Source organism: Diospyros lotus, chromosome 1 (assembly GCF_014633365.1).
Source record: "Diospyros lotus cultivar Yz01 chromosome 1, ASM1463336v1, whole genome shotgun sequence".
In the NCBI taxonomy this organism is placed as follows: domain Eukaryota; kingdom Viridiplantae; phylum Streptophyta; class Magnoliopsida; order Ericales; family Ebenaceae; genus Diospyros; species Diospyros lotus.
In genome coordinates, this window is record NC_068338.1 from 32,813,558 (window position 1) to 32,826,834 (window position 13,277).

At 37.1% G+C, this 13,277-nt stretch overlaps 2 protein-coding genes across 2 annotated transcripts; one reads left to right on the plus strand and one right to left on the minus strand.

The window, feature by feature from the left end:
- Positions 1 to 435: 435 nt before the first annotated feature.
- LOC127812165 (exocyst complex component EXO70B1) lies at positions 436 to 2,814 on the plus strand. Its single transcript, XM_052352516.1, has one exon. The coding sequence runs from the start codon at positions 653 to 655 to the stop codon at positions 2,564 to 2,566; it is 1,914 nt and encodes a 637-aa protein (XP_052208476.1). The 5' UTR covers positions 436 to 652; the 3' UTR covers positions 2,567 to 2,814.
- A 1,514-nt stretch (positions 2,815 to 4,328) lies between these two features.
- LOC127812175 (GDSL esterase/lipase At2g30310-like) lies at positions 4,329 to 6,005 on the minus strand. The gene is made up of 3 exons (XM_052352525.1): positions 5,338 to 6,005; positions 4,982 to 5,243; positions 4,329 to 4,630 (listed from the first exon to the last, which is right to left on the minus strand). Exons 1-3 carry the CDS (start codon positions 5,947 to 5,949, stop codon positions 4,416 to 4,418), a joined length of 1,089 nt encoding a protein of 362 aa, XP_052208485.1. The 5' UTR covers positions 5,950 to 6,005; the 3' UTR covers positions 4,329 to 4,415.
- Between the last annotated feature and the right edge of the window lie 7,272 nt (positions 6,006 to 13,277).

Consider the following 13,277-nt stretch of genomic DNA (forward strand, 5'->3'; position numbering starts at 1 on the left):
ACTAACAGAAAGAAAAATAAAATTTGGTGAACGAAGATACGTTTAAAGGAAATTCGCGGGTAAGGAAAGGATAAAGAGTGGAAATTGAGATGGATTTTGTTGCGTTGGCAAGTAGATCAGTCAAAACAGGTGTCCAAAACCACGTGCGCCAGGCAAGGCAGGCAGGCAGCCGCTCACACCCTGATTAGCGACGGCGTTGAGTGACGAAAGAAAGCAAACAACCCCAAGAATTGACAAGTCGGGGAGAAACCTCCAAACATATTTCCGATACGAGGACTAGCCACTTTCCCCTTTCCACGTCGCTCCTCCTCTCTCTCTCTCTATATATAATAAAATTTATTATTTATTTCAGCAAAATAAAATAAAAATATAATACTTACATTTTTTTTTTTTAATATGTCGCAGCCCCTCTGTCTAGTCTCTGGTCTCCAGTCCCTACCCTTCACGGAAACCGCGTTTTGCAGGCAGGTGGGCCCCTCCACTGGTTCTTTCAATCTGAATCTCAATCTCGTAAGCTCCCCTAATCTAATCTTCACCGTAAAGCTAAAGCTCCATTCAATTCTGCGCGTCCCGTGATGTTATAAGAATAGCTTAGCATAAACCACATCAGGAAAGCGTTTGTTTCAGATCTCTGGAAGAGGAGGAAGCTTCCATGGCGGAGAACGGTGAAGAGAAGCTCATAGCGATGGCTCGCCACATCGCCAAGACTCTCGGCCACACCGACACTATGACTGACGATATTCTCCAGATTTTCTCCAAATTCGACGGCAGATTGCGTGAGAAGCTGTCCGAGAAGTTGACGGACGATGACCCCAGGGCCTTTGAGCAGACTCTCAAGTCCCTCGACCGTCAGATCTCCCGCTACTTGTCCGCTGATCACCCGATCTGGTCTGATTCCAGTGACGCCTCCACGTTTCTTGACGCCGTCGACGAGTTGGTCTCCGCGATTCGGGATTGGACCCCTATGGCCGGCGACAAGCCCGTTGCCGCTTGTCTTGACCGCGCCGACGATTTGCTCCAGCAGTCGATGTTCCGTCTGGAGGACGAGTTCAGGACGTTGATGGAGCGAGGTGGACAGTCCTTCGATGCCAATCGGTTGCGGAACGGCGAGTCTGCCGCGAATTACGCACTTGACTCAGAGGAGGACGAAGATGAAGATGAAGTCGGTGAAGTGATTGGGGGCGGTGCCGACCACCAGATCCCTGTGGCACATCCGGTCACCGACTATGACTTTGTTATCGATGCTCTTCCGTCGGGGACGGTCAATGATCTTCACGAGATCGCGAATCGGATGGTGGCCGCAGGCTACGCCAAGGAGTGCTCGCACGTGTACAGTAGTTGCCGGAGGGAGTTTCTGGAGGAGAGCTTGTCCAGGTTAGGGTTGCAGAAGCTGAGCAGCGAGGAGGTTCAGAAGATGCCCTGGTCCGACCTTGAAGACGAGATCGATCGGTGGAACAAGGCCACTAACGTCGCGCTCCGAATCCTCTTCCCCAGCGAACGCCGCCTCTGCGATCGCGTCTTCTTCGGCTTCTCCTCCGCCGCTGACCTGTCCTTCATGGAGGTCTGCCGGGGGTCGACCATCCAACTTCTCTATTTCGCTGATGCGGTCGCGATAGGAAGCAGAGCGCCGGAGCGACTGTTCAAAGTCCTCGACGTGTTCGAGACGATTCGCGATCTGATGCCTGAGTTTGAAGCTGTGTTCTCTGACCAGTACTGTCTGTTCCTCAGAAACGAGGCGTTTACAATATGGAAGAGATTAGGGGAAGCTATCAGAGGTATATTCATGGAATTGGAGAATTTAATCCGACGAGACCCAGCCAAAGTGGCGGTTCCCGGTGGTGGACTCCACCCAATCACTCGCTACGTGATGAACTACCTCCGAGCAGCCTGCCGTTCACGCCAAACCCTTGAACAAGTCTTTGAAGATTGCATGGCACCACCTGGTGCCGTTGATTATCGGAAACTGGATGACCGATCATTGTCATCGTCTTCATTATCTGTTCAAATGGCTTGGATTATGGAGCTCTTAGAAAGTAATTTGGAGTCCAAGTCAAAGATTTACAGGGACCCTGCTTTATGCTCTGTTTTCATGATGAATAATGGGAGGTACATTGTTCAAAAGGTTAAAGACAGTGAATTGGGTTCTCTGTTAGGAGATGATTGGACCCGAAAACACGCGGCAAAGGTCCGGCAATATCATGTGAATTACCAGAGAAGTTCTTGGAGTAAGCTTTTGGGGTTTTTGAAACTGGATAATATCACTATGGCTTCTAGTGGTGCATCTAAAGCTATGAAAGACAAAATCAAGTTTTTTAACACATGCTTTGATGAAATATGTAAAACTCAGTCAACCTGGGTCATTTTTGATGAGCAGCTAAGAGAGGAGTTAAGGATTTCGATTTTTAGGAACTTGTCCGCGGCTTACGGGAACTTCCTGGGTAGGTTTCAAAATGGTCCAGACATTGGGAAGCATGACAAGTACATTCAGTATGGTGTGGATGATCTCGAGGCCCGGGTTAATGAGTTATTTGAAGGAGGTGTTGGATCAGCCGGAAGCCGGAAGTGAAGGTGAAAGTAAGCTAATCGGTTATGTTGTTGAATCGTGCATGCTGCTTGTAATCTAAGCGCTGTTTCATGTAAATGCAATCTTTTTGGTCCTCTCCCCTTGTAGTAGTCAGTGTTAAAATCATCTCTGAAAACACTTTTTTTTTTTTGTTGAACTTATCAGTCCGAATCCTATTTAAGGGTAGGTACGGCAGTGTAATGCTGAAGGGTACTTAATCATGAATTCATGATTTGTGGTTTTAATTTTTCCTTGTTGGATTCAAATGCCTGATAAGTAGTTCTTTATATGAATTTCCATTGGTATGCTGTAACAATCTTACTAAAAATTTTGAATACACAATGGTACTTGGTCTGAATTTAAAATTTTTGAATACTCAGGAATTGTGTCGTATAATAGTCTTTGCTTGTTTAGATCACTCTTTCCAGATGTGAGAACAATATTGGTATTTTGTTCTCTTTAGTCCAACTCGAACACATTCTATGAAGATGTTCGGTGGTCATCTCTGCTTAGAATATCAAATTGCTAAATTTTGCTCTTGTCCTTTGGTGGTTACTTGTGGAACTTGCAGATCAGGATGATTACAAGGTTGTGAGTCTTCTTTACAAGGTATCATTAGTTTTCTAGGCGCCTATTATCCCCCATTATATCAGGTGAGGGATAAAAATGCTCGTTATTTGGCTGTTCTATTGGGAAGCGGATGTATTCTGATAGAATAATAGATATAGTTCTAGTTCATACTGGAAGAATTCTAGTAGATATAGATACATGTTTGATATATATTGTCTGGAGTTGAATTGATCAGATCACGCAGGGGCAAACAAGTTGCTTGCCTATGTGTGCTCTTAGGGTGTGTTTAATAGCATTTAGTTGGAAAGAAAATCATTTTCTAATTTGCATGGAAAACAAAAACTATCTCCTCTTAAATGGAATTTTTCATGAAAAAGAAACAAAAACATGATTTAATGATTGTATCATAAAATTTAATTATATGAAAAATATAGTGTGTCAAACATCAAAGATGGAATTCAATTCCTTGAATGTGACATTTTTCATGTATTTTTCATATTATCTAACACTCTTAAGTTTTGGAGACTGGAGTGCTTCCCCACCTGTGTCTTTTTTTTTTTCCTGTTTGGGTTTTGATGCTGTTCCTTTTCTCTTTTTTTTTTTTAATCAATAATGGTAGTGAAAATCTGTTTTGGGGACACTTCTGGAACTTACTATTCCTATAGTTTATCTTTGTTAGTGGCACTTTGCTTTGTTTAGGGTACCAATGCCATGATACCATTACCATGGCATTTTTCTGTAGTTAACACCTTTGTCAGTGGTCTGTATCCGTCAATTTGGTGCTGCTGACAGTGTGATATAGTGGTAACTTCTAAGTTCAGAAATTCTGTTATGATTTTGCGTTTGGTCCCTTCTGCTGATTTACTATTTATAACCCTGACAGGCTTGTTTCGTACACGGACAAAAAAAAGTCGTATGATCATGCTTAACATCTTAAATGAGTTGGCATATAAGCTAACTGTTAATTTATGTCACAGTAGTGAGATAAATTTATACCAAGTCTCCTTGGATATTATATTATTTTTATATGGAATTTTTATGCGCACCACCCCCCCCCCCCCCCCCCCCCCCCCCCCCGGCCCCAAAACCCTTCTGTCTCTTAACTACTGGTTCAGCATCTCGTTATTAATGTGAGGACCTATCATTTCTAATGAAAATACAAGGAAATTATAAAGGATATTACCATTAGAAAATATTAAAATGAGAGTACATGAAGATGAGAAGGAACATAAAATAACACCTTCTAATGTAAAATCTTGTAAAATATGTCAGCTAAAGTGAGTCATTTACTGAAATGATCAGTGCTGGCTGATCTGCTGCCAATGATTTGCTTGAGGATGGTTTGAGCAAGGTAGCTGTAGGCTAATTCTGTTGGATGAATGCCATCCCAGAACAAGAAGAGGGAAGTGTTGTGACACACCAGACTCAGTGGAGAACAGAAGGGTCCTACTTCCGCCAATCCAGTCCCGCAACACCCCCTGCCAGTTTCCCTAAATCCTGTTGTGACATATACACAACCATAATAAGTTAAAATCAAGAAAATATTCAATATAATTGTGTTATCATAATATCATGTTAACGTGTATTATTAGAATCTAATCATATGTTACCATGCATGTTAACTGTGAAATATTAACAGTTGGGATACATAACAATCTATAATTGGGTTTTGGTACCACATTAGTTATTACGTGCAATAATGTATATTTGAGAAATTTTATGGCAAGGTTCAATACCATATATGATGTATGGTTCACTAGCAAGAATATAAACACGATGGATGAAACCCATCACGCAAAACTTTACTTTCATGCCATCTTCTGAGCATTGGGAAGATGTCAAAATTACCATATTTTTGAGGGTGGTTGATCATATCGCTCAGAGGATTGTACACATCTGCATAGATAATTAGGCTCCCCGGAAGAGACCGCGTCCATCGAGGTATCAGGTCTTCAGCAAGCTTCTGATTATACAATTTTGAATCTAAATTCTGGTGATGTAAGCATGTTCTTTGAAGTACTCTAGCTTTCAGAGTCATCTGGATTGGCAGGCACCCAATTGGTGGAAGCCCAGCAACCACCATTTTACGGCACCCCATGTTGTACACTTTCTGGTGAAATAAACAAAGACAAGTGAAGAAGAAGAACTATTAAGAGAGTTAATAATTGGTTTGGTATTCAGAAACTTGCAAACTTGAAATTAACCTGCACAAAGTTTTGCAGATTGTTTAGCAGAAAATCTTGGTACTCGTTGATGTTGAACTGAAACTTTCTTGTGGGTAAATCGTAGAAATTAAGAGCAAAGTCATTTGTTCCTGCACTGATAACAACCAAAGCGCCACTGATGATGCTTTGAGCTTCTTGTTCCCCAACGAGTCTCTTCAGCCTCTCTACGTACATTTTCAGGTAGGATAACTGCTTGGAGACCGGGATCACTCCGGCTGCTGCAGCAGTAAGATCGTCGAGTCCCGATCCCCCGGAGGCAAAGCAGACACCTGTAAGCAGTTCCTCGTCCGATAGGTCTGGTTGGAGGAATGGAGGAATAGCGTCTTTTATTCCCAGCTTGGAGGCCACCATGTCTGGAACAAGTTTTCCGTTGGAAAACCTGCCTGTGGCGATATGGCCGGGGAAGTCCCGGCCGTAAGGTGGGTGGTTGCCTTTGGCTAGAGTGTTTAAATAGTTATTATTGCCAGAGTCGACTGTTGAATCGCCGAAGATGAGAAGGGCCGTGAATTTGGGCAGTCTCATGGCGGCGTTGCAGATGATCAGTTGGAGAACTAGGAGGAGAAAGACGAAGAGGGTTGGACTTGGTGCCATTGCATTCGTCAATGTGATGCCAGACGGATTAATTGATTGATCATCGGTCTGTAATTCGGGGCGTTATGTATGTATGTATGTATTATTATTGTCCTGAGGTGAGGTGAGGTGATGATGAATTTATATTTGTGTGTGTGTGTGGAGAGAAGGTAGTATTCATTCTCTGTCAAGTTATGGATGATGCTTAATTAGTTCAATCGATCTCATCGTCACATCACTTGGTTTTAATTTTACTTTCACTTTCAAGTCAATCCAAGTGAATAATTAATGCAATGGATTCCTTTCCCCTGTTATGTTATTGCTTTTAAGATTGATTTTCTTTCTTTCTTTATTTCTTTCAGTTACATACCTACCTACGTATGTATACATAATATAAATATTTATTTCCCTTTTTAACACTTTCAAAGACTTATTATACTACTATAAATACAAATAAATAATAATAATATATAAATATTTGTTAGTTTTTTTTTTAATTCTTTTTAAAAAAAACTAATACTATTTTTAAAACTCAAATTCCATAAATAATTGTGTTAAGGAATAGGTACTATTTTACTTTAGATTTTTGATGATTGCAGTTTCCATTCTAAGTTACTTTGTTAACAATATATATGTATGTATACATGTTCTGAGTAAAGTTGCTTAAACTTCTAATTGTTGCTGATCAAAGAAATTAAAAAAAAAAAAATCCAAATTATAGGTTGCATTTTCAGCGAGGGAAGGCCCAAATTGGGCCCATAAAATCTCTTGGGCCAAAAAATGTTATGGGCTTTGGCATGAATATAAAGCTTGCTCCCTAGTGGGCTTACTCCTTCCCCACAAATCACATCACATGCATCCAGAATTAGAGAAATAAGTAAAAAAATTATGTTATAATCTATTATTAAGTCAATTAATGATACAATTTTTTTTTTAAAGAACAAAACCATAAAGTATTGCAACCTTTACAAATTTAATAGTTTATTGATTGATTACTCACTATTGTTAATTTATTGAATTATTATTTGTGGCCTCACTTTTACTAGGTCTAGTGTCCTTCTCTATCCCTATCCCATTCAAAACAGTTTAAATCCCTTAAATATTAGATTGGGTTATTCTACAAATTCTGCACAAACTCAACCTTTATCATAATTGATCTGATCATTTTAATATTAATGCAGTTGTAGGTTTGATTATACATATATATGGTGCTCATTTTCGCACTAAAATTTAGTTTATATATATATATATATTTATTAAAATACATTGAAATACTCTTCTCTTTATAGTGTATTTTCACATCACAATTTGAGATTTTTTTTTATTTTTTAAAAATGTTTCGCATAAACCCCATTCCCTAACCTTTACGATTTACATCTTGTGATGAGCATTTTCTGAACCGCTTTGGACTTCTGATTGGACCGCTTTGGGCTAGGAGTAGTCCAAGGATTGGACCCAACTTTTTGAAGCCCAATGAACTTAAGGCCGAAGACATCTCAACAAAGTCACGTAATTACTAAAGTGCGAGCTCCAACCTCGATGGCAAATGAACTTCTAGCAATGCCTCTAGCTCACTGGTCGACCCGATTAGCTCGTAAAAAGAGCCATAAAATATGATAATCGGGAATAATGTCTAGCTGTCTTATCTGTGGTAAGCTAGGTCCCAGATTGTCTAGAACTTTTTCTTTCCCGATTTTATGGAGATGATGATACATTGTCCTTCATGATATGACCCCACTACTTGGAACTTCACGTAAACTGTAAATACCATACACTATAAATAGGGGATCAAAAAACCATTGCAAGGGGAGGATAATATGAAAAAAATACATACTGTCACTCTGTAAAAATGATCAAAGAGCAGTAATGGACTAGGCATGATTATGGTCGAACCACGTAAAAATTTCTGGCATATTGTTTGGTGGATTGTGCTATTATTTTTTTCCCCTTGTGCTTAGGATCATTTTGTCAGTATAGGTTAACGAATCACAGTCAACCAAATCTGAACGTTGACATATCTTATTTTCAAAATCTTTATTTTATTAATCTTTTATTTTTATTATTTATTTCCTCTAAATTTACTAGAAATTATTCTCCTAAGCGTTACCTTTAGTAGTCTTGACTTTTCACTTAAATTTTTATGTTTTGTTTAGTTTATTAATGCGAGATCTTTGTGTGCGCGCTTATTTTCACATATCAAACTTAGTTTGATACATAACTTATATTAAGAAATCCAAAATTTTGAATCATTTAAAAATGCTAAGTTTAAAGGAAAAAAAAAAGACTTTTTGGATGTCTCCATTTGAAATCTTTATAAACTTTTAAAATAAGATTTTAAATTACTACAAGTCAACGTATGAACATTAAAATTGTCTATATCACCAAAATAAAATAGTGTGTTTAAATGAGAACCGAGTTCGGATAATGATTTCGACATGTTTAACACATTTGATATCACCAAAATAAAGTTTACATATACTTCCAGTATATCACGTAAAAACATGCATAATATTTACAAAACATGACATGCGTAAAAAATACAGTAAAACTTTCAAAGAATACGCTTCAAGGACTTCTTTCCTCTTCGAATTGTTTGCCTTACCTAGAATGCTTAAATATTCTTGGGAATGAATTCAAATTACAAGATGGACTTTTTAAGTGAGTAATTTTTAAAAATAAAATATTTATATAAAATGTGTGCATGAAAAAAAATACAAATTTCTATTCTATGAAGTCACTTGTGACAATGTTGGTCTCCTTCTAAGAGATTTCTCAACCAACACCATTAAATGTCTCTTGAAAGGTTCTTGATCATCACCTTAGAACTTAACAACATAGAGTAAAATAACATAATCATATATGATCATGGATGCAAATGAAAATTCAAACAAAATATACTCTTAAAATTAATTTTTCACGCAACACGAAAAAATCAAGAAGAGTTTGTGAGTGGGAGAAACTCACTTTAGGGTTTATTTGGAAAAGATATTATTAGCTCCTTCTAGCTTCCAACCTCTCTTTAGTGGAAGCTTCTTTTTCCTTTCAATAGTTTTTTCCCTTTTTTTCCCTCATTCTCTATTCTTCTCTATTTTCTTTCATCTCTTATAATTGTTTCTCCTCTCTCAAGCAGAAAACTATCCCTTAATATCTCCCATTTATAAGACCTCTAATTTTCCTCCCAAAGAAGCCAATTAACTTGAAAGAATTTTGATTTATTTGTCTTTTGAAACTTTATTTTCTTGTAAAATGTCTCTATATACACATAAGAGAAAAAAAGAAAGAAAGGAGAAGGAAATCAAAATGGGAGATGATTTTCAAGCCGTCTCCAATGGTGTAAGGGGGTGCCTCCAAGACAGTCCCTTGTGCAAAGCGAACAGCTGCCTATTGCTTGCTGCGTTGAAATGGACCTCACGTCCCGAGAAGGTCTAACGGGCTGGGGTGAGCCAGCCCGCTGGCTACCTTTATATATAAATATTTAAGTCATTTAATATGGGATCAAATAAATTATTATCTAAATTAAAAATAAATAAATAAATAAATATTTAAATCTCTAAATATTTTTAAATAACAATTTAAGGTAACAAAGCTAATGTATAATTCATTCAGATGCAAGTTTTGATAAGGTAGTGATATCTCCACAACATGGTTTGTTGAGCTTATAAATTAACACCAAATACTTAATTAGTATAGAATATATATATATACGACAAAGGGTGGGTTTGTCATTCTCTTGATTGTTAGAATAAAATCCGTCGCGAATAGGTGGAGGTTCAATTGGCTGGCTAGATGGAACCTAGGTAGGTAGGTAGGTAGGTAGGTTTGCTTCAAATCGATCATATCATATGGGTTTGTTTTGGAGGAGATGGGTTGGAACCCATTAGTGGTGAATCGATTCTATCATGTTGGGATTTTTTTTTTTAAATTTAATTTTCAGTTAGGTATTATTAAAAAGGAGTCAATTAAACCACTAAAAATGAGTATGTAATTTAGCAATCCATTTTGTTTGTTAATGATGAGTGAGATTAAATATGTCACCAACTCAAGAATATTCCCTCCTCTAATTTCATAACCTTTAAAGTGATTTGCAGTCGTGGCTTCTTCAAGATCCCCACAATTTATTGAACTGATCAAATAATTCTTCAAAAACAAAGGCTAAGGACAGAGTTAATTAGGTATTGTCGATGTTTAGAATTGTTCGATTGTTATTTGTTGGCTTGCACTGAGGAAATGAATGTGAAAGGAAGGAAGAGAAGGTATACCAAGGAATGTTGTATGATTTGGTCTGCGTTCCTTCGGCTGGCTAGCCCTTGCAAGTACTTCGACGTTCAAGTAAGTAAGGAAGTAAGGATAAGCTCTGTATCAATACGTTTATAGGAAAAACATACATTATCTCTAGAAAGAGCTTACTGATATATGAGGGGGAGATGTCCCTTCGTACGCATGCGTCGTGCATCTGCAAGTGATGTGATTGAATATCCGGCACCTGTAAAGGTATTCAGGTGGCAGTAAGGTGTCGATAGGACCTTTATTAACGTGGATGAGATCCATCATTAATGAGAATGTGGTATGAGGTAGGTGCGCGGATACCCAAAAGAGGCTGCAATGATGTTGTTTGCAAGTTCATATAGGGCCAAGATGATATTGGCATGGTCTAAGAAATGGGTCGAGATGGTGGAGCCAGATTGGGCCTAGAAAATGTCGAAATAACGCCTAGTTCATGACTGTTCTATAGTTATTTCGTGGCTTTCTTATTATGCGAGTTAAACAGTTCATCCAACGAGTTGGAAGTATCTTTGGGAGTTCGCTTGGATAGGTCAGCGAGTTGGAACATTGCTAGGAGCTCGCTTGGCTAGGTCAGCGAGCTAGAACATCGTTGGGAACTCGTTTGATTTTCGGGTCTGAACTCGGGCCTGAACGAAGTGTAGCTTTGTTTTGGCGAGCTCTGCCTTGAATCTATCGGGGTTCAAGAGATTGGGCCGCCCTATTGAGTCAAGTTTAACCCATAAGAAGAGGTCCGAAAAATACCCGTAAGAGGTATGATATTAATTTCTTTTCTTAATTTTAGCTAGTGTGCGTGTATATATATATATTGTGATATGAGATTATTATTTATTGAATTTATGGAATTATTAATTAATTGCGAAATTAAAGGAAGACATCGAAGACTTGCACGGGTGGTGTGGAAGAGGAGTTGGGTACGTGGAGGTCTGATTACCACAGTAGCATGGTGCAGTTAGCTGTATCAACGGACAATAGACAATGGACAACGGACAATGGCCCGCCCTTCATGAAAGAGCTAGCCTAGCTAGCTACCTTGCTCTTCTTCTTCTTCTTCTTCTTCTTCTTGCTATTTTTCCATCGTTTTTCTTTTGTTTTACTAATTAAGCTACACGTATGCTAGCTAGAAAATAATTAATTAGACTTTTGTGGCTGTCTCTCCCAGCTATATCTATGTATGTATGTATGTATGTATGTATGTATGTATGCATGGCCAAATGGCCGGGTCATGGCAATAACAACTCAACCCCACCCATTCAATTCTCTTCCCGCAATTATTGATGAATTCTTTTAGGCTTTTTCCAATGAATCATCTCAAATACATATATATATATATATATATATGCATAAAATGAGATCTGTTTTCTCTTTAATAGACGCAGCGATGGATGACAAATAATAATATCCTATTATTATGGGCCATAAAACCAAATGGTAGGATCCGGATTGTTGATGGACCCTGCCCATCAATCATGATCTTTACCGAACCCTTTCTTTAAGATGCTGCTGGGATGATATGTGATCAAATGGGATATACACCACCACCACCACCACCACCACAATATATATCAAGTCGTTTCGAGTCTAAGACTATCATATTTTATTTAATTATCGGGTATATATCTGGCTAATTAACACGATTTTAAACTTGTCATGATCATGATGCATCTCCACAAGATGCATGATGATCATGATATTAAGCACCTAGAGATCGATGGGAACCATGCCTTAACTAACCCCTTTGTTTAGCTCTAAATTAAAATGATCTAATACCTGTAACGTCTCACTTTTCTCAAACATGCATTAATTCGAGATTTTGAAAATATTTTTTTTTTAACATACACTCAACATAAATTAAACTCTAATAATTCTACTCTACTTTCTTAACATATCAACTTAAAGGAATGTGTTAAGACATGTAATATACATCAATCACATTATCAAAAACAGAATCAAAATCTCGAATATACATAATTATAATTTCTTTATTCATAATATAGAATTCAAATTATCGTTTGACATGACATCTTCAAAACAAAATATATAGAGACTCATCTCTCAACAACAACTATAAAATGCCTCAAACATAGATAAAATATGAGCTAAATATCACTAGCGTAAATGACGGCTACATCTCGATAACCCATTTTTCCTTAGCATTGTTGTTTTCACATGAAACGTTTAAATATTTCAGGGATATAGTTCAAATTAGATACTGCATCATCTAAGTAAGAGTTTAAAATATTTTCATGAATATATGAAAAACCACGAAACAAATCGACATATCCCAACATAACCCAGTCTAAGAGAATCCCACATAACACTTAATCTTAATTGGAAAAAATGCAATCTCTCTAAGAGCAACACAACCTCATCGCCACATTAGCATAACACTATCCTATTTAAGAGGGACAACCTCAATACATGAACCCGGGTATCACCCCAGGGCCGACCCAACCCTTAAGCCATGTATGCTATGGCATTAGGCCCCCAAAATTATAAGGTCCCAAATTTTAAAAATTTGTAATATTTATGTATATATATATTTTTTAAATTAATATTTTATTAAAAAAATTAAATACAAAACATTATAATTTCTTTTTAACTTCCTTTCACCCTTTTTCACTTTTTAACCGTTGCTGTGGTGTTCCTAAATCTCAATATCCCATAAAATTCACATATTTATAGAATAAAAAGTTACTCATTATTGGTGAATTTTATCTTTATAATGCTATCAGTTTAATGTTTTGTTTTGCTTCTTTTTATAAGAGAATCATGAATGTATAGTTTTTTGTTCATACTGACAAGAGTCTAAGAAAAATTAATTTTATTTTTCTTTGTTTATTGTTGTAAGTTGTTTGTCTTTTTTTTTTTTTTTTTCTCTCTAAGACATTGTATTTTAGTTGAAAATTTATTATCATTAAGAGATTATTATATTTTTTAGTTGATTGAATTTTAACTTTGTTTTCTTTTTTATTTAATAAAATATTTATATAAAAAAGTATATTATTTATTTTTTATAAAAAAAATTAATACTCAAAGGGCTCAACAAATTCTTTCGCTTAAGGCCC